The 18,715-nt window shown below is 43.2% G+C and overlaps 1 protein-coding gene across 17 annotated transcripts in view; it reads left to right on the forward strand.

Moving 5' to 3' along the window:
- The window catches only part of nbeaa (neurobeachin a), a 107,134-nt gene that overhangs the window by 44,659 nt on the left and 43,760 nt on the right, over positions 1-18,715 (forward strand). For all 17 annotated transcript variants that reach the window (XM_034199462.1, XM_034199469.1, XM_034199464.1 and 14 more), the window contains exons 6-12: positions 518-644; positions 1,790-1,909; positions 2,858-3,004; positions 12,440-12,637; positions 13,946-14,079; positions 15,312-15,420; positions 17,078-17,230. In XM_034199462.1, coding sequence (XP_034055353.1) covers positions 518-644; positions 1,790-1,909; positions 2,858-3,004; positions 12,440-12,637; positions 13,946-14,079; positions 15,312-15,420; positions 17,078-17,230 — 988 coding nt within the window. The remainder of the gene's footprint in view (positions 1-517; positions 645-1,789; positions 1,910-2,857; positions 3,005-12,439; positions 12,638-13,945; positions 14,080-15,311; positions 15,421-17,077; positions 17,231-18,715) is intronic.

An 18,715-nucleotide genomic window follows, 5' to 3' on the forward strand; every position in this document is an offset into this window, starting at 1 on the left:
ATTAGTTGTGTTTCTCCGCAAACCTGTGATCTGGGACCCCTTGTGCTGCTGCAAAGAAAACACTTCAAAATCTGCCTTTTTATGACTTGTATTTGCTTAAACATGTGTTCTGTGAGTGTGAAAGGTGAAAGGATACTTGTGTTTTTTTTGGCAGGATTTTCTTTTGTAACAGTTTTGTCTGTGAAAAGATGGTTAACTTCCTTTTTATGTAGTTCACCTTTTGCTAGTGATAGCTTGCTGAAACAAAAATATTATTTACAAAACAACTGGTCTGACAAATCAACAAAGTAAATATGTAATATATTTGACAAGTCTTTGCTTTATTTTTTTTGTACCATCCATTCAAAAGTGTCAAGTCATTCATGTTCACTCCAATGTAATGAAACCGTTCGACCATTCATTAAGAAGAGCCAACATCACTTTGATTTAGAGCCCTTAGTTTTTAACTGAAAGTCATGTTTTTAAACCCGTCTTTTATCGATAACAAACTGAATTGAGTGTCTGATTTGTTTTGCAGTTTTCGCACCAGTAAAGGAATAGGTTACTCTGCTCACTTTGTGGGAAACTGTCTCATCGTGACATCGTTGAAGTCAAAAGGAAAAGGCTTTCAGCACTGTGTGAAATATGATTTCCAGCCCCGCAAGGTAAGAGAAACACACACAAACCAAACCACTCAGTTAATGTGTTTTATTCTGCACAGACTCTGGTAACCTTGTGCCACTTGTTAGATGAGACGGCATCAAAAGTGTGCTGCTGCTCTCTTCTTCTATCTGCCGCGCTCTCACCAGGAGTGTTGATGAGTGTAGATAAGGTCTGTCAATTAAGACCTGCACACTGCCACTCTGCCGCACTGTCAGCATTCTGCTACTGCTCTGCACACATAAACAGACATTCACTTGATGAGATGGCCTTCTGCAGTATATGCTGACCCAGTAGAATTACTGCACTGCCTAACAAAGTTCCCAGTGGTTCCATTATATCAATTCATAAGTCCCCATGTCTCACATCATTTGGACCGCCCTGTGCATGTTATCATTTGTGTGTGTGTGAGTGCAAGTGTAGTGTTGTCCACTTCTAAGCAATGCATTTACCAGCAAAAACATGTTAGCTTCTCTCTTTTTGATCTTCCCTCCTCTTCCCTGTCTATTGTCACCAGGGAAGATTTCTAATCAAAACAATTTGAATGCTGCATTAATGAGAGCAAAGGGAAAGCTTTGGAAGAGAGTTCTGGCGAATCAATGAGGTTAACATGTTATAAACCTCCAATGTTGGCTTACCCTCTTATAGAGAGCTAAAGCTGTTAGAGGAAACATTCTCAGTATTGCCAGAGCCAGACATCTTGACACACACACACAAGTGCTAAACACAATCTGAAAGGAGTCATTGCACAGTACCAGGCAACACCAATAATGTGTTCCCAAAAGTCTGTGTTTATTGATTTATAAGAGCAAAGGTGCAAACAACACATTAAAGCCGTCTAGTCAATATATTGGATTTGGCCACCAACAGTGCAACGTATGAAATATGATACAAAAGCAACACATATAAAACTGTATGGCGGCAACACCAGTCACCTGTTATGGTGGAGACATTCATTAGGATTACATTTAAACACAACTAAATTGACAGATTAAAATACAGCACTTTTGACATCAAAAACATGATGAAAAACAAGACAGTTTTGAAGGTAAACTGTTCAAATCTAACATCCTCAGGGAAAACAAACCAAATGTACTGTATCATTTTTATTTCATCTGGTTTCTCTCCTAATGTGTTTTTCTATTTCCAGTGGTACATGATCAGCATCGTCCACATCTACAACCGCTGGAGGAACTCTGAGATCCGTTGCTATGTCAACGGTCAACTGGTCTCCTACGGCGATATGGCCTGGCACGTCAACACCAATGATGTAAGATGTTGGCTTAAAGCAGAGGCAGTTTGTTGCCATATGAACTGGGGGAGAATTAAAGGGGCCCTATTATGTTACTTTACTGTGTTATACAGGTTTTTGTGCATGTAAATGGTCTGCAAAGGCTAAAATGCCACACTCTGGTTTCAGACAGAGGGTGAAAAGAGATGCTGCAGCACAGAAGGAAAAATAAAGACCTTTTTGATCCAGGACGTAAACATATCACAGGAAAGGCACAAAATACAATACAATTATGAAACCTGAAAATTAGTATAATAGGGCCCCTTTAAATAAAAAATGTGATTGAGCTTTGATAAAACATATTTTCTGTAAATCAGATGTTGCTAACAGAAGTTTTACCCCAAAAAAGACATCTGGAATGGCCTCTTAAATCTGGTATTACTCTGGCTCCTCTCTCACCTCCTAATGTGATATTGGCAAACATTTGAGTTTTGCCCTCTGCAGGCGTCAGCTGGTGCAGAGGTGCCCTTGGGCTGCGTTCCAGCACACCTCGCCCCAAACTCCAAACTTTTCCATTCAGCAGGGGACAGATACCCGACCTCTCAGTGGCAGCAGAGCCTTTATTACACCTCCTTCACGGTTGGCTCTTGACATTTCTGCAATTAGCAAGGGCCGGTGTTATTCTCTGTAAGAAATTGTCTGACCTTGAGCTAAAGAGTGTTTCTGTTCAGTGCGATCAAGAGAATAGAGAGAGTAGAGAGAGGGCGACCAAGAGAAGAGAGACAAGAATCATAAGACAAATACATCCACAGTACACAAGTTAAAGAACAAGTGTCTCGATGCTATCAGGGTTTGTTTTTGTAACCAAAATTACAACAACAATGTATAAATGATGAGATCCAAACCCTCTTTACAAGATACCTCTCAGAGTTAGAAATGCTTGATGTCATAGCTAATGTTTTCTTGTGTTTCACTTTTTTTTTTCAGAGTTACGACAAGTGTTTCCTGGGCTCTTCAGAGACAGCGGACGCTAACAGGGTGTTTTGTGGTCAGCTGGGAGCCATTTACGTATTCAGTGAAGCTCTCAACCCAGCTCAGATCTTTGCCATTCATCAACTTGGCCCAGGATACAAGGTGAGACAGCGGCCACCTCCTGCCTTATCCCCCGCCGTACTGCATGTTCCCTCTACGCTGCACTGTGCATCAATGTCATGCACCATTTGGCAGGAAGAATATCCAGGCAACTTGAGGATTTCATGGTCAATGTTACTAAATGCTGTTTTTCCCTGCTCACATTGTCAGCTAGATGTAGTTGAGAGGTTATCAATCATTCTTAGGCTGTCAATCGCAGACAATAGGCTGCGTGTTGATGCCTGGACGTCTTTCTAGTTGGTAGGTTGAGGGATTTGTTGTCAGTCAATGGATAAAACGTATATTTCACATCTTATGGTCTCTCTTATAGAGCATTAATACTGTGGAGCATTTTAAAACTGTAGTTAAAGTACTTTTACCTTAGTGAAGGATCTGAACATTTTCTTTATCCCTGCGAAACACTTCCTGCAAAATCACAAATAGGTCTTTGGAAGCACGCAAGGGTGGATTTGCCGTCAAAGTCAGTCAAGACCAAGTACTTTGAGTTCCTGTCGTACAAAAATTATTCAAATCAGGCTTTACAAAGTTGGATCTTGAACGCTGATGGCTTTATAAATCACCATCTCTGCCTTGTGGCCTGGCTTTCAGAGACAGCTAAGATGTCGCATCACCTTGCCAGCTTCTTGTTTTAGCAGACTTGCTCGCCTCAGGCCACCAACAGCTTGCTTATGAAGGTGTCTAAAACTGCCAACATTTTAGCACCAAGATACTGCGCAGGGATATTTGGTGCTGCTGATGTGCGTGAACATCTGCTGGTATTTTAACATAAGAGAGCTTTAATTCACCATCACATGATTATGTGACACTGCTGGAGAAACACATTGACAACATGCAGAGAACATGTGGCAGAGACTCTCACATCAGAAGTCACGTTATAGACTAGAGTCCTCTCTTGCTCTTCCTAATGATCGCTTTCTTTTGGTTTGCTGTTTCTCGGCCATGAATACTGATTCCTCGCTCTGTCACAGCCCACGGCTTCCTCCGGCTGATCAGTGAAATGATTGCCTCTCTGCGTGGCGCAGAATGGGCTTCTCAGATGCCCAGAACAGACCATTAAACGGCTCAGTTGTTTCAAAGCCACGGGCATCTGAGCTGCTATTGTAACGACGAGTTTCTCGGTCAGATAAAGTAGAGCACCAGTGGGAATTGTGTAACACAGCTTCCTGTCTTAATGCGAATATAAGCCTACCTTGTTCTTAGGACTTCACACTGAGTACATACTGTATGACAATTTGCTGCTGGAGCATTGCCAATCGTTGAGAACTGTATCAATGCACGCTGTGTGTCTGTGTGTGTAGCTGTATGTAGCCTCTTGGTCTCATCCAGTGTCAGTGTGACTGTTCAGTAACGAGGAGCAAAAAGCAGACAGACACTCTGCTCGCTCTGCAAAACAAGCCTTCAGCAATGTGAGGGTGTTCAAGGTTGTTACGTTCCCTTCTAAATCTAGGGGGTACAAAGGGAAGTAACAACACACAAGGATGACCAAGCACGACAAAAAAGGAGAGAAAACCGATCTCTGAGTAACGAACAAGTCGTTTAATGAACAAGACAGAAACACGGGCTCACCAGCCAACTTGCACAGAATACTACAGCATCGATATATCACAGAGCTCCCCTCCTATCAATCGGCAAGAAACAGGTCTGCACACATGCAGCCAGAGGAGGAAAAAAAAAGGAGACCCCACTGCAGTCTTCCTCCGGTCCTATATGGAGGCCCTGATTTGGAATTAGGAGCACCTGGGGAGAGGCTGCACCTGGGGACAATCAGGCTGCACCTGGGGAGTCAGAGGGAGAGAGAGAAAAACACACACACGACCACACAAACACTACGGCACGTAACACTTCCCCCCCATAAAACCAAACAAGTGTTTGGCCACAGTTACCAACAACACTCAGACGGTTGGACATAAATCGTGACATCTCACCCACGTGACAGTACATCGGCCACAACATTATCTGCTCCTTTCTTGTAGTTGATGACGATATTGAAGTCTGAGGCCCTAGAAGTGAGAGGGACCTGCCAATATCCTTTAAGGAGATCCAACTTCATGATAAACGCACTAGGACCAATACTGTCGATGCAATCATCCATACGGGGCAAAGGAAAAGAGTCTGGAACAGTTAGGGCGTTCACCTTGCGAAAATCGGTGCAGAAACGCGGTGTTCCGTCAGATTTAGGAGCAAGCAAACATGGACTGCTCCAGGGGCTGCAGCTAGGCTTGGCTAAGCCATTTTCAAGCAGATAACACACTTCCTTTTTCATGTTCTCCCTCTTCTCTATGTGACAACGATACGCATGTTGCTTAACTGGATGAGCATTTCCAACATCAATGTCATACTTTAACACATTAGTGCTCGATGGCACATCACCAAATAGGGTCGGGTGAGCATGAACCAAACCGACTACGTCGCCTCGCCGGCTTTCTGGAAGATACGCCAGGTTAGACTCTAAGCTCAGCATAAACTCAGAGTTCGATAACCTACCACACTGCTGACCACCAGAGGGCACTATCAAATCATCCTCAACCATCGACATTGCACAGGCCAGGGAAGTGGCCACGCTGGGCACAGCAGTCACCACAGTACCTTGCTGCTCCCCCTGGGAAGCTTCCCTGGCATGATAGGACTTAAGCATGTTAACATGGCACAACCTTGTTTTTCTCCTACACTCAGGTGTGTCAATTATATAGTTGGTGTCAGACACTTGCCTTACAACCACATACGGACCTGAGAAACGCGCGTTGAGAGCAGATCCGGGTGTAGGCAGCAACACCAGCACCTGCTCACCAGGCTGAAACTGCCGCTTAACTGCTCTCCTATCGTACCTGTTCTTCATGCGAAGATGCAAGAGCTTCCCTTCCTAGCTTAGTCGCCTGTCGTAAATGCTCACGACACTGGGACAAAAACTTCTTCACATCAGTTTTCGGAAGGGACTCAGACATCAATTTATCTTTCAGCATCTTTAATGGGCCACGCACATTGTGCCCAAACACTAGTTCAGCTGGGCTAAACTCAATAGACTCCTGCTTTGCGTCACGAATAGCAAATAACACGAAGGGAACACCCTCATCCCAGTCCCTGCCTGTGTCATGGCAGTATTTACCAAGCATCGACTTCAATGTCTGATGCCAACGCTCAAGTGCCCCTTGTGACTCTGGGTGGTAGGCACTAGACACTGAATGGGAAACACCCAATGACTGCAAGGTTTGTCTAAACATCTTGGAAAGGAAGTTAGTTCCCTGATCAGTCTGCACAACATTCGGCAACCCAAAGGTGGTAAAAAACTTGGTCAGTGCTTTAATGATGGCGGGTGCAGTGATTTTCCGCAAAGGGATGGCCTCAGGGAAACGGGTTGATACACACATCACAGTCAGCAGAAACTGATTACCTGCCTTGGTCTTCGGCAACGGACCGACAGTCAGCAATGATATGGTCAAAAGGCTCACCAGTAGCCGGAACAGGACACAACGGCGCTGGAGGAACTACTTGATTTGGTTTTCCCACCACCTGGCATGTGCTACAAGTTCTACAGAAACACACTACGTCATCTTTCAATCCTGGCCAAAAGAAATGTTGAAGGATCCGGTCATAAGTCTTAGTCACACCTAAGTGGCCAGACCACAAGTGCTCATGGGCTAACGCCAGAACCTGCTGCCGACAACTCACAGGAACCACTAACTGATAAACGCTGTTCCAATCACCACCTGAACCAACATCTGCATCACTTGATTGGTCAGCCCACCGGCGCATCAGCACCCCATCATCCACAAAAAACAACTGTTTCTTATTGCATTCGTTAGGGTTCTCAGCAGCGTCAAAACACTTGATCAAGGTAGGATCAGCTCTTTGTGCCGTGATGAGCGCCTCACGGGTCAAAGGCATAGCCACCTCTGGAGCAATAGCGACAGGTTCTATTTCACCATCACACACCGTTGGAGGGCCCTCCACTAATCCATCAACAGAGGTCAACCTGTCGTTAGATAGGGCAGAAACAAGCCAAGAATCAGACAAATCCACATCCTGAGCCTGCTTACGGGCCTGAGCTCTGGTCAAAACACTAACTGCAAATACCTCCGGATGAGTCAGAGCTAGATTATCATCTACAGCACCAGGAACTGGAACGTCAACAACCTCTGGAGTAGGATACACTTTACCTCCAGCTATATCGTTTCCCATTATGAAATCCACACCGTCGATTGGAAACCTGGGGAGTACGGCAACTGTGAAGAAACCAGTAGCCAGTTTGGACTGGACATGGACATTGTGGAGAGGTGCAGGCACAAAACCCATTTCAATACCTCTTACCACGGCACTTACATCACAGGCGGACTCATTACTCAAGGGCAGAGCACTCGCAAGAATGAACGACTGTGAGCCACCACTGTCTCGTAACACAGTAACCTGCCGCTGATCCTCCACCTTCCCTGATAGAGAGACAAAAGCAGTGGAGATGAACGGCTTAAAACACTCATCAGGGCCCATTTTAACAGTGGCCTGACCACTAGGACACACTGTTTTAATCAAGCCCACCCCTTTTGGGTGCTTGCCACCTGCTGCCCGCTCTCGCTTCCAAGCTGCACAGTCTGCTATCATATGACCTGGGTCAAGACAAAAATAACAAGCTCTGTTTATCCTGGGACCTAACAATGGAACATTGGCACAGGGAACGTAATTGTCAGGAGCTCTACGATAAGTGTCCCGCTGAGGAGGATCACGCTGAAAAAAAACGCTCTTGTGTATCAGCGCAAACTCGTCTGCCAGAGTGGCAGCCTGCTGAAGGGTAGTCACTTTCTGCTCATTCAAATAGACTACCGTACGCTCCGGTACACAGTTTTTAAACTCCTCTAACATCAGCTCACACACTGAAGCAATGTCAACCGCTTTACACGCTCTACACCACCTGTCAAAGAGGACTTTTTTCTCCCTCGCGAAGTCCACGTACGTTTGGCCAGAAGTTTTCTTCAGGCCGCGAAAACGCTGCCTGTAGGCCTCAGGCACAAGCTCATATGCCCTGAGAATAGCACCTTTCACATTGTCATACACCAAACTATCCTCGACAGAAAGAGAAGAGCAAGCCTCTTGAGCCTTGCCTGCACTGCAAAAGAATAGCCCACACATCTTCTGGCCAGTGCAGAGCAGCAGCAATGCGCTCAAATGCACCAAAATAGACTTCCACCTCTGATTCACGAAACACAGGGACCAAAGAAATATGCCTGTTCACGTCAAAGGAGGCAGCAGGACCAGAAGGTGTAACTGCAGAATCACCCACCACAGCTGCTTGGAGCTCTAGCTGACGCATCCGGACAGCAGTGTCTGCCTCCAACTTCCTGATTTCCAGCTCCTGCTTCCTGATCTCCACTTCCCTCCTGAGCTGAAAATCCCTATCACACTGGAGACGAGCCATACGCACTTTTGCCCTAGCATCTAATTTAGACCCCGTAGGTGAGGATCCTGCCGAGAACGAGCCAAACTGAGGTGTGGTGAAAAGTTTTGCCTGTTCCGTAGCACTCTGAACACCAGGAGTAACACCAATGCGGCCTCCACCATGAGATACTGCTGCTACAGCCCCGGCCACCGTGCCAGGAGATTCCACTAAAGTAGGCCGACTCAAAACCCCCTGTTCAACTAGTCCAGTTAGCAAAGTAGCCTTGAGTTCACTTTTAACAAGAGCAGAGGAGACAGAAACGTGATAATGGTCAGCAACTAACCGCAACTCAACCTTCCTACAGCAGTCTAGCTGACCCACAGTAGGACTGGCCACAAACTGCTCCAAAACAAAAGCCATCCTTAGCAACGGCTACTTACAAATATATATATATATTTTTTTTTTTACAAACTTCCCCAGATCCTGCCTACCAAACTTACCTAACTATCTTCTGGGGCGTGCCGGGCTCGAGGCGACTTTAAAGACAAACATCAGCGGCCGAAACCCTGAATCGCCTGCCCCCAACAGGGAATAAATCCCCACCCAGGATTACCCCGAAAATAAAAAAGGCAAAATAAAAAATGAGTGCCTGAAGGAAGGACTGATTCAGCCCAGCTAGACACTCCCCTGTCTAAACTGAGGAAGTCAATGCTACCAAACACAATACCAACACTAAACCACAAACAAATAATCACTCTTTTTCTGAAAGATTGGACGAGCCCCCATGTTACGTTCCCTTCTAAATCTAGGGGGTACAAAGGGAAGTAACAACACACAAGGATGACCAAGCACGACAAAAAAGGAGAGAAAACCGATCTCGGAGTAACGAACAAGTCGTTTAATGATCAAGACAGGAACACGGGCTCACCAGCCAACTTGCACAGAATACTACAGCATCGATATATCACGGAGCTCCACACATGCAGCCAGAGGAGGAAAAAAGGAGACCCCACTGCAGTCTTCCTCCGGTCCTATATGGAGGACCCTGATTTGGAATTAGGAGCACCTGGGGAGAGGCTGCACCTGGGGACAATCAGGCTGCACCTGGGGAGTCAGACGGAGAGAGAGAAAAACACACACACGACCACACAAACACTACGGCACGTAACAAAGGTCTTCTCGCCTGATGCGGCTCATGATGGCTGACGCGCTGTGTGTACTGAATGTCTGTACGTGTGTGCAGCTCAGCACCACCATGCCCTCCTAATGACAGAAGAAGGTGCACTATAACACCTTGCTTTCTGCTATGGTCAAAGGAGTGAGAGAGAGTGTGTGTGTGTGTGTGTGTGTGTGTGTGTGTGTGTGTGTGTGTGTGTGTGTGTGTGTGTGTGTGTGGTGTGTGTGTGTGTGTGTGTGTGTGTGTGTGTGTGTGTGTGTGTGTGTGTGTGTGTGTGTGTGTGTGTGTGTGTGTGTGTGTGTGTGTGTGTGTGTGTGTGTGTGTGTGTGTGTGTGTGTGTGTGTGTGTGTGTGTGTGTGTGTGTGTGTGTGTGTGTGTGGTGTGTGTGTGTGTGTGTGTGTGTGTGTGTGTGTGTGTGTGTGTGTGTGTGTGTTGTTATGTCTTCTCTCTCGTGTTGTTCAGTGTGTCGCTGGTTGCACTCTTCATCAGGAGTCCAGATGTCCTCATAGCGGTGTACTGCCAGCAATCTGGCCATAACGGAATTAATGGACCGTGTGACTCTTATCTGGACACCTGCATTGTGTATCGCCTGTGTGTATTCCTCAGGTTTTATAATACCATTATTGAAAATACTCTTGTATAGTGCATTTTTAATAAATGTTCAAAGGATTGTTGCCTAAAGATGTTTTTTATGGGGCTCAGTTTGGTAATGAATGACTTGAGTCCTCGGCACAACATCGGGATAACAATCTTTAATAGGTTTTATCTATTCATTAATCAATTTTATATCATATATTAAGTTATTGCATGGCTGTTTGGTATCAGTACCAATAATCAAAGCTACAAATCTGTAATGCATTCTATCTTGAAAATGTTTGAATGATACCCAACTACGTGGCTCTAACCTCCATCATTTGCAAAAATACGTGTTACAACGGGTATGCCATATTTTAGAGAACTTGCTTTGGAGACACCACTTCGCAGTCCAAGGCTGAGCTACAGTAAATCGAGTAGAAGTGTGTGAGCGTGTGTGTGTGGGTGTGGTGTTATCACTGAAGGCCAGGGTCGTAACTGCAGCTGTCAGGTGCGACAAATGTTGAGTTGTTACTTTATTCCTCTGTGTGTGTTTATCCAAATCGGTCAGGGACACACTTGTTTTTAAGCGTGTTGTGTAAAGATTTACATTTGTTACATACTTTTCTCACTTGCATGCCTATTATGTAGCCTGCTTAATGCCTTTGTACATTTCTTAATACTTCACGGAGTCAGCAAAGCTCCTCCTTGGCTACACATTCAGATACGGTCGCTTAGCACGGTATCATAAATACATGCTCACATTTCCGCAGCCACATCTTTACATACAGTATATATAAGTACACACACTTCATAAATGCACCACAATCAATGGGCTTACACAGCAGAAAATGTGCATCTTAATAGGTGCTTTCATTTCACATTCAGGCTATTCAGTGTTTTCTTTGTGCGGAGGGCCCACTAACCTTCAAAAATAAACCTTAGAGCAATTTATTTGTGTTTGTGATTGATTATCCTTGCACTTGGCGGCAGTTTTCTAGGTTACTTTAAATGAATGAGCATTTTCCCATGTTTGTTTACTATACATTTTTAACATCAGCTCTTGTATTTCACAAAAGAAATATGATCTCAAATAAGATCATATTGCTGTTCTGCCCTGTTATGTTGAAATTACTCTCGTAAATAATGTTCTGTTGACAACAATATGTGTGGAAAGTGTGCTTCAGATTTAGATTATAGTTATAAGTAAGCTTTTTGTTTTACAATTGATGCGATAATGGGAAGGCAGTAAAACATTAGGGGTTTGAAGCCGTATTCAGCTCCTGGACCAAGATGTTACGATGTGGAGGGGCTGTTTTCTTTAGACATCTCCATTGTACGCTTTGCTTCAGTGTGAAATGTTGTGCTGCATGGTGGATAAAACAGCTCATGTTCTACAGCAGACCTGAGATGAAAGGTTCAGAACACGCCGGGCCTGCAGGTCTGTGAGCAGCCCGGGGCTTTCCTGTGCAGTCAGGCTGAGCAAGGCATCATGGGACGCAGGTGCTCCAAGGGGGCCCTTTCCTGGAGCTGATGCGAAGGGTTACGGAGCAAATAGCTGGCCTCTCATTGGCGGGGCTCCATGTGTGTATCAGCCAGCTTCAGGACATACAGTATGGACCCCCAGAACTCTGAACACACTAAAAGCATCCTACACTGCCTACAAAATATGTTTTTCTTTTAAGTAAGACAAGAAGTTTCCACAGATGTGTCAGTCTGTTGCTGGTCAGTACAAGAATCCTCTCAAGTATGAAAATTACAAGGAAAGTAGTCCATAAAAAAACCTTTAAGATTTCATTGGAAAAAAGTTGAAAAAAGCTACAATTGTTACTTGTTATGACATTGAATATATAAAATAATATAGACTAAAAAGAGAGGAGATGTGTCACTCTGTTGTTGGTCAGTACAAGAATCCTCTCAAGTATGACAATTACAAGGGAAACAATTGTTACATGTTATGGAATTGAATAGCACATGTGTCTGTCTGTGTACTCTCATGTATTATTTTGTTAGACTAAAAAGAGAGGAGGAACATTTGGAGATCAAGTCGCCTCTCTCCCACACATCCGGCCCTTTCCATCTCTTATTCTGAGCTAATTGAATTAGTGCCTGTGTTAGCGCTGTGTTCATTAAGCTAATGCTGTGTTGTTTACACAGGGCTCATGCTGCAATTAAGCAGGCTCCATTTTGGGTGTTTAACTTGTACACACAGACACACACTTCCCTCGTCTTTGGACAAGTCATTTGTCTCCTTGTTTTTAAAGTTTTTCTCACACAACCTCTTCTCTCTCCATCATTGCAGAGCACCTTCAAGTTCAAGTCGGAGAGTGACATCCACCTGGCCGAGCACCACAAGCAGGTGTTGTACGATGGCAAGCTGGCCAACTCCATCTCCTTCACCTACAACGCCAAGGCGACGGACGCGCAGCTCTGCCTGGAGTCGTCGCCGAGGGAAAACGCCTCCATCTTCGTCCACTCACCGCACGCTCTCATGCTACAGGTCAGTCTGCTGGACTCCTCTGAGTGGCTGCTCATCACTTGCCTGGTTACAGAGCTCTGATTCACCTCTCAATCATCAGCCTATTCAAGTATGAATGATTGATGTGAAATTAAATGTCAGTTCAGTCTGATTATCAGCCTAGTTTGTCACAGGCTTACTCACACTCGCCTCAATTGTATTAAGGAGAAATCTGCAGTTTTCATCCTGCTTGAAAAAGATGTGGTGCTTTCTATAGAAGAACATCAGTTAAATAGAAATGTCAAAGATAGACAAATATGTACCCTGCAGTAAATACCAATGTTTTAATGCTCAACATTTTTGCGTAGAGTCTTTGCCTTTTATTCAACTTTCTCTTTTGTAGATATTACTTGTAGTTGTATTCAAGCAACATCCTTTTCCAATAGTTATTTTTTCAAGTCTGGTTGCCGATTCTTCTTTAGTGCAAAATAAATTGCACCAGTCATTCAGGCACCAATTGAGTTTTTTGGTGGCTAGTTATTTCAGTTATAATAGAGGTTACATATTCCACTTGGTTCCTTGATTCAAACAGATGCCATTTGCAGCTAAATCAAAGTTTTATAATAATTATTGAATCAACAAAAACATGTACAAATTTATTTTTGAAATCCATAATAATGTTTTCATTGCACTATAGCATCATGGATTACATTTCAAATAGAAGACTTATGAAAAGTGAAAAGAAGAAGGATAGCTCTGTACATCCACTATAAATCAGGGCTATTCACACTTTATTTAACCAGGTTTATCCTATTGAGTACAAAGACCTATTTGACAAGGGGAGACCATGCCAATAATATCAGCAACACAGAGCTTCCGCAATTCCTTTTAAAAGCCCTTTGAATAACATCAAAAGATCAGTATAAACATTTGCACACGGATAACCTTGATTCAATAGATGTCACCAGAGCTTTAAACGTGTTCACGGTTACTGAGTTTTGAGGTTTAAGATCAACTCCAATAATGATCTTACTTTTGGTTGGTATTGCAATTTCCCTTATCAAACATCTCAGAGCCTCCCATGGCCCTATACTACACACTGTACAGCAGGTAAAGACAGTGGCAAATAAGATTCATGTACAACACATGATCCCAAATTCTCTTGATTCTTGCGTTCGAATCCCATAATTTGGCAAACAAAACTAAGTTTGGTAATGAATTAATGCTGTGTATGAGACCTACTGTAGATGTTCAACTGTAAGTCGGATATGAGTTATGTTTTATTGGCAGTGAGTGATTGTATCTCTGTCTAGTCTTTGAGAGCCCTAACAGTCTATTTCCCTCCCACAGGATGTGAAGGCCATTGTTACCCACTCCATCCACAGTGCCATCCACTCTATAGGAGGTATCCAGGTGCTGTTCCCTCTCTTCGCTCAGCTGGACTACAAACAGCTCAATGACTGCAGTGTAGACACCACAGTCTGGTGAGTGGTGTTCTAAAAAAAAAAACGAAAATCAGTGGCTGCAAAACGTGCAGTGATGAAGACAATACAAATCATTTCTAGTACAGTAAATAAGCTAAAACATAATTTTTTTCCTGCACATTTTTTTAAAATTATTGTGCAAAATGTACTGACGCTGATCCTGGAATGGACCCAGTAACAACCGAGAACAAAGAGACTATGAGAGAAATTAGATAAAGACGAGTTTTCTACGTGTGAGAATTGTCTGAAGGAGCAAAATTGCAATTATGCCGCAGGCTAGAAATAACTGAAAGCAGAGAGCAGGGCATGTACGTGTGAAAGAAAGAAGAGTTTTGTTGTTTTCCCTTGAGCGTTGAGCCGCTTTGAGAAAGTTGGAGTGTTTTTCTCGCTCCGAGATTGCCTTGATTCCCCTCCATCATGTGAGGCTTAATGCAGTTACATATCAGGCCGCATCTCCACATCATGTTAGCTGCATCCGAGAGCATTTATCAACTATCGTCAGGGGGATAACAATAACAAACGGGGAAAAAAACACCTTCCTATTAAAAATAAATGATGGAGAAGGGGATTGTGGGTATGGGGAGAGGTGAAGCAAACATGGAGCGGGTTTTCTTGCATCTTAAAGGTCACCTATTATGCAAAATCTACTTTTTCATGTTGTTTTAATACATAAACATGTGTCCCCTCTGTGTAAATATATTCTGAAAGTTTCAGGGAAAAAGATTCTCTCACTTTTTGTCCTGATCCAGTTATATAAAAACTTGTCCGAAAATGAGCTGATCAGATTTTGGACACTTTATGATGTCAAAAAGATTTTTTGGTTGTGTAACCATTAGCCAATCACCAACCAAGGTAACCCCCCCCCCCCCACCTTATCACCTGAATCTCCTCCTAGAGCACCATTGTGTTCTTTTTAACCAAATCTCTCTCAGAGGGGCGTGGGGAGTGGCTCCTTATTTTCATCTAAAGTAACAGACAGAGAATCAGCACTTTTGAAACAGGGCTGAAACAGAGGGGATTATGGGATGCTACAATGATCTGTTTGGTATTTCGAGCCAAACACTTCAGAGACATGTTTTATATATAACTGACCTATAACCTATAATATATTGATGAAAAACAGTATAATAGGAGACCTTTAACTCATACTCCAATACGAACATTTACAAATCTATGGGTGATTTCTACACAGTTTTTCCCTAAAGTGTGTGTGCACCTTGCGTTTGTTGCAGTGCCACCCTGCTGGCCTTCCTGGTGGAGCTGTTGAAGAGCTCAGTGGCGATGCAGGAGCAAATGCTTGGTGGGAAAGGCTTCCTGGTGATTGGGTACCTGCTTGAGAAGGTCAGTAATCGGCCTCAACAGTGAAGAGTGTGTCTTATGTTTCATATTACAATGTCCTCAACTAAGTTTCTCAAGGCTGGTAATTCCATCGTTTTCATAATGCATACATTTCCCTTTACAATCCTGTTTTTTTATTTGCTGTTTACTCTGGAACAGCAAATAAATGCTCACTTTACACTTTTAGGAACAGCCAAGAGTTTCTAATAATTTGTGTCAAATGAGCCAATAAGAGAAGGCCTTCTGTAATGCAATATAGCCCAAAAGCACCAAATGAACCATACAGTTAAATACAAAATGTGGTATTATTCATGAACAGAGGGTTTGTTATAGGACTGTTGTATTGAACTGGATATCTTTAACTACTAGTTGTACACATTTCACTTTAATTTTTTATGCAATATACAACTCTTTATTTTTTAATAATATTTTGTTATAATTTAGTCTTGTATATTCTTGCTATAAAAGCAATTCACAGTATGCTAATTTAATGAAAGACTTGGTTGCTGGTGTAAATTAAACGCTTATCACCTTTGACTGTTAGACACCACAGGCACTTTGTAACCACGGTTACACTTGTTTCCCTTAGTGCTGACAGCCTCTCCTGACATAATCATTTAAAAACACCATTATAATCAGGGCTGCACATAACTGGTGCGCCCCCCGCCAGAAATGAGCACCGGATCATTTGAAAAAAGGCGCATTTGCGCACCAACATTGAGAGAGAGAGAGAAAAGAGAGATGAGAGAAAAGAGAGATGAAAGAAAAGAGAGATGAAAGAAGAGAGAGAGAGGAAAGAGAGAAGAGAGAGAGAAGAGAGAGATAGAAAAGAGAGAAGAGAGAGATATTTGTGAGTTGCATAAGAACTGGTAAGATAGCAGGGTTTCCCACACCTGGGCTGGCCGCCCAGGTATATTAACGGCCGCCAAAGTATAATTCGCGAGCCATTTAGGTTTAATTGTTTTAATCCGTCCACGAGCACAACTTCATCCCTCACTCTACCACTCGCTATCACGTGAAGGGTCTGCTTTATGCGCTCCGCACAGTAACCCTGCTGCATGCTCACTAGCACCCCCCCCCCCCCCGTTCATAATGTCAAGTACCCCTCAAAAGGTCCGGTTAATTTCATTTTAAGGATGCGCACCAAGCAACATCTCCAGGTGCTCCTTTGAGAACCAGGGCAAAAAAGTTATGTGCACCTCTGATTATAATATATAATTCAATGAGATTGTCATTTTTAGATTTTAAACTAATTTCAAAAAGTTTTCTCACTTAAGATCTATCACTTTAATCCTGTTTTCTGTCTGTGCTGACACTCTCATTCACACTGTATGTCTCTTGTGTCACTAAAATATCAAACTGTCACCATGGCGAATGTGCATTAACTTTTCTGTATGGATGCACTTATTTTTTGTAACAGTTTAAAGAATATGCATTGGTGCTCTTTTGGTAATATCTTGCCCTTAAACATATCATTAAGGTGTGTTTTACTTAAAGGGGCCCATCTTATGCTTTTTGTGTTTTCCCTTTCCTGTAGTATGTTATATAGGTTTTTGTGCATGTAAAAAATAAAAAAGGCCCCTTTAAGAGTTAAAACGGGTGTTTGAGTGACCATTCAGTCCGGTTAAATCCCAATTTATATTCCCTTTCTTTTGTCCAGTCATCACGGGTTCACATCACCAGAGCGGTCCTTGAACAGTTCTTGTCCTTCGCCAAGTATCTGGATGGTTTACCTCATGGAGCGCCTCTTCTCAAACAGCTCTGTGACCATGTCCTCTTCAACGCTGCCATCTGGATACACACTCCTGCCAAGGTCTGTTTACTTGTGTGAACCTACTGACTGTGTATGTGTTTTCATGACCTTGCTGCACAACAAATGACATAGGGTGACTTGAATAGGAGAATTAATGGGTTGATAGAACCAGACCTTTGGTGTGAAATAGAAAAATAAGTGCTTTGGAGGATTTCTACATGGCAAGTTGAAGCAAGCATGAAATATAAGACAGAGATGAAGAGGGACTGACACCTCAGTGCCCATTGCCCTTTACAATAATATGACAAAGGAGGTTACAGGACACGGAGGGAGGAGCTGGCACATCACGCAGGAAAGAACAGGAACACGTCGGAAACAAAGAGAAAAAGTGACATTTGAAAGGACCCCTGGACAGGAGAGAAATGTGTAGTCCCTTTTTTCCATCTCACTCTGAACTAGATGTGAGTGTTCCTGGCATTCCCGTAGGGCCAGTCAGCTCCTGCCTCGATTATTCTCAGAACTTCCTTTTCCTTTTCCCTCTGACCCTGAGATGCGATAGGCTCCTGGGTACAGCAATATCACTCTCCGGGGCATGCAGGAGTTAAGACAGAAGAAATGCGACTGAGCATTTGCAGCTCAGGAGAATAAGGCAGGTTTGAAAGTCAGAGTCGAACACAGCTGACACATTTCAGCCTTAGTCTAAAGAGTCGTAACAGAAGAAAACACGTGATTGCCTTTTGGGTTCATACTTTCAATTGAGTGCCAATACAGGAAATGACAATGAACTGCTAGTAAACATAGAATTCAGAAGGGACATGTTGAAAGAACAATACAGACATAATACATTTAGTAAGCAGCAACACACCCACAAAATAATAATTTCTCCCTTGTGTTTCCTCTGTTGTTCTATTCATGTCTTGCTGGGCTTTGTAATTGTATTATTATCACCTTCATCATTGGCAAGAACAGCCTAGGTCAGGGGTGTCAAACTCAATTTCATCGCGGGCCACATCAGCGTTATGGTTGCACTCAAAGGGCCGGTTGTAACTATATAAATATACAAATATATAATATACATAAAACATTATATTACATGATTGCCTCTGCATTGGATTATTATGGAATAGGGTAATAACTTCATAAATAACTACATCTGAAAGCAGAAGTCCAGGGCAAATAATTGCAAGTCTCTTCAGTGCGCATTTCACAAAATGAGATGCATTGTGGGACATGTAGTTTATGGGCAATCTGCTTCTGTAAAGTGGCATGTGACCATATAATAAACGTATTATATTCTTTGCAAGCTCTTGCGGGCCACATAAAATGAAGTTGCGGGCCGGATTTGGCCCCCGGGCCTTGAGTTTGACACCCCTGGCCTAGGTCATATTCAGGACAGGAAACACTACATAAATGAATCACATCTGAAGAACATAGAGAGCCTTTTTTTAGCCTTCAAGCACTTCTGGTAAACCTAATCCTCTCAGAGATGGAGAAATATTTAATACGAGCTATTTCAGCCCAAAGTATTGTGTGCTGTTGAACCTG

Source organism: Gymnodraco acuticeps, unplaced genomic scaffold (assembly GCF_902827175.1).
Source record: "Gymnodraco acuticeps unplaced genomic scaffold, fGymAcu1.1, whole genome shotgun sequence".
Classification (NCBI taxonomy): domain Eukaryota; kingdom Metazoa; phylum Chordata; class Actinopteri; order Perciformes; family Bathydraconidae; genus Gymnodraco; species Gymnodraco acuticeps.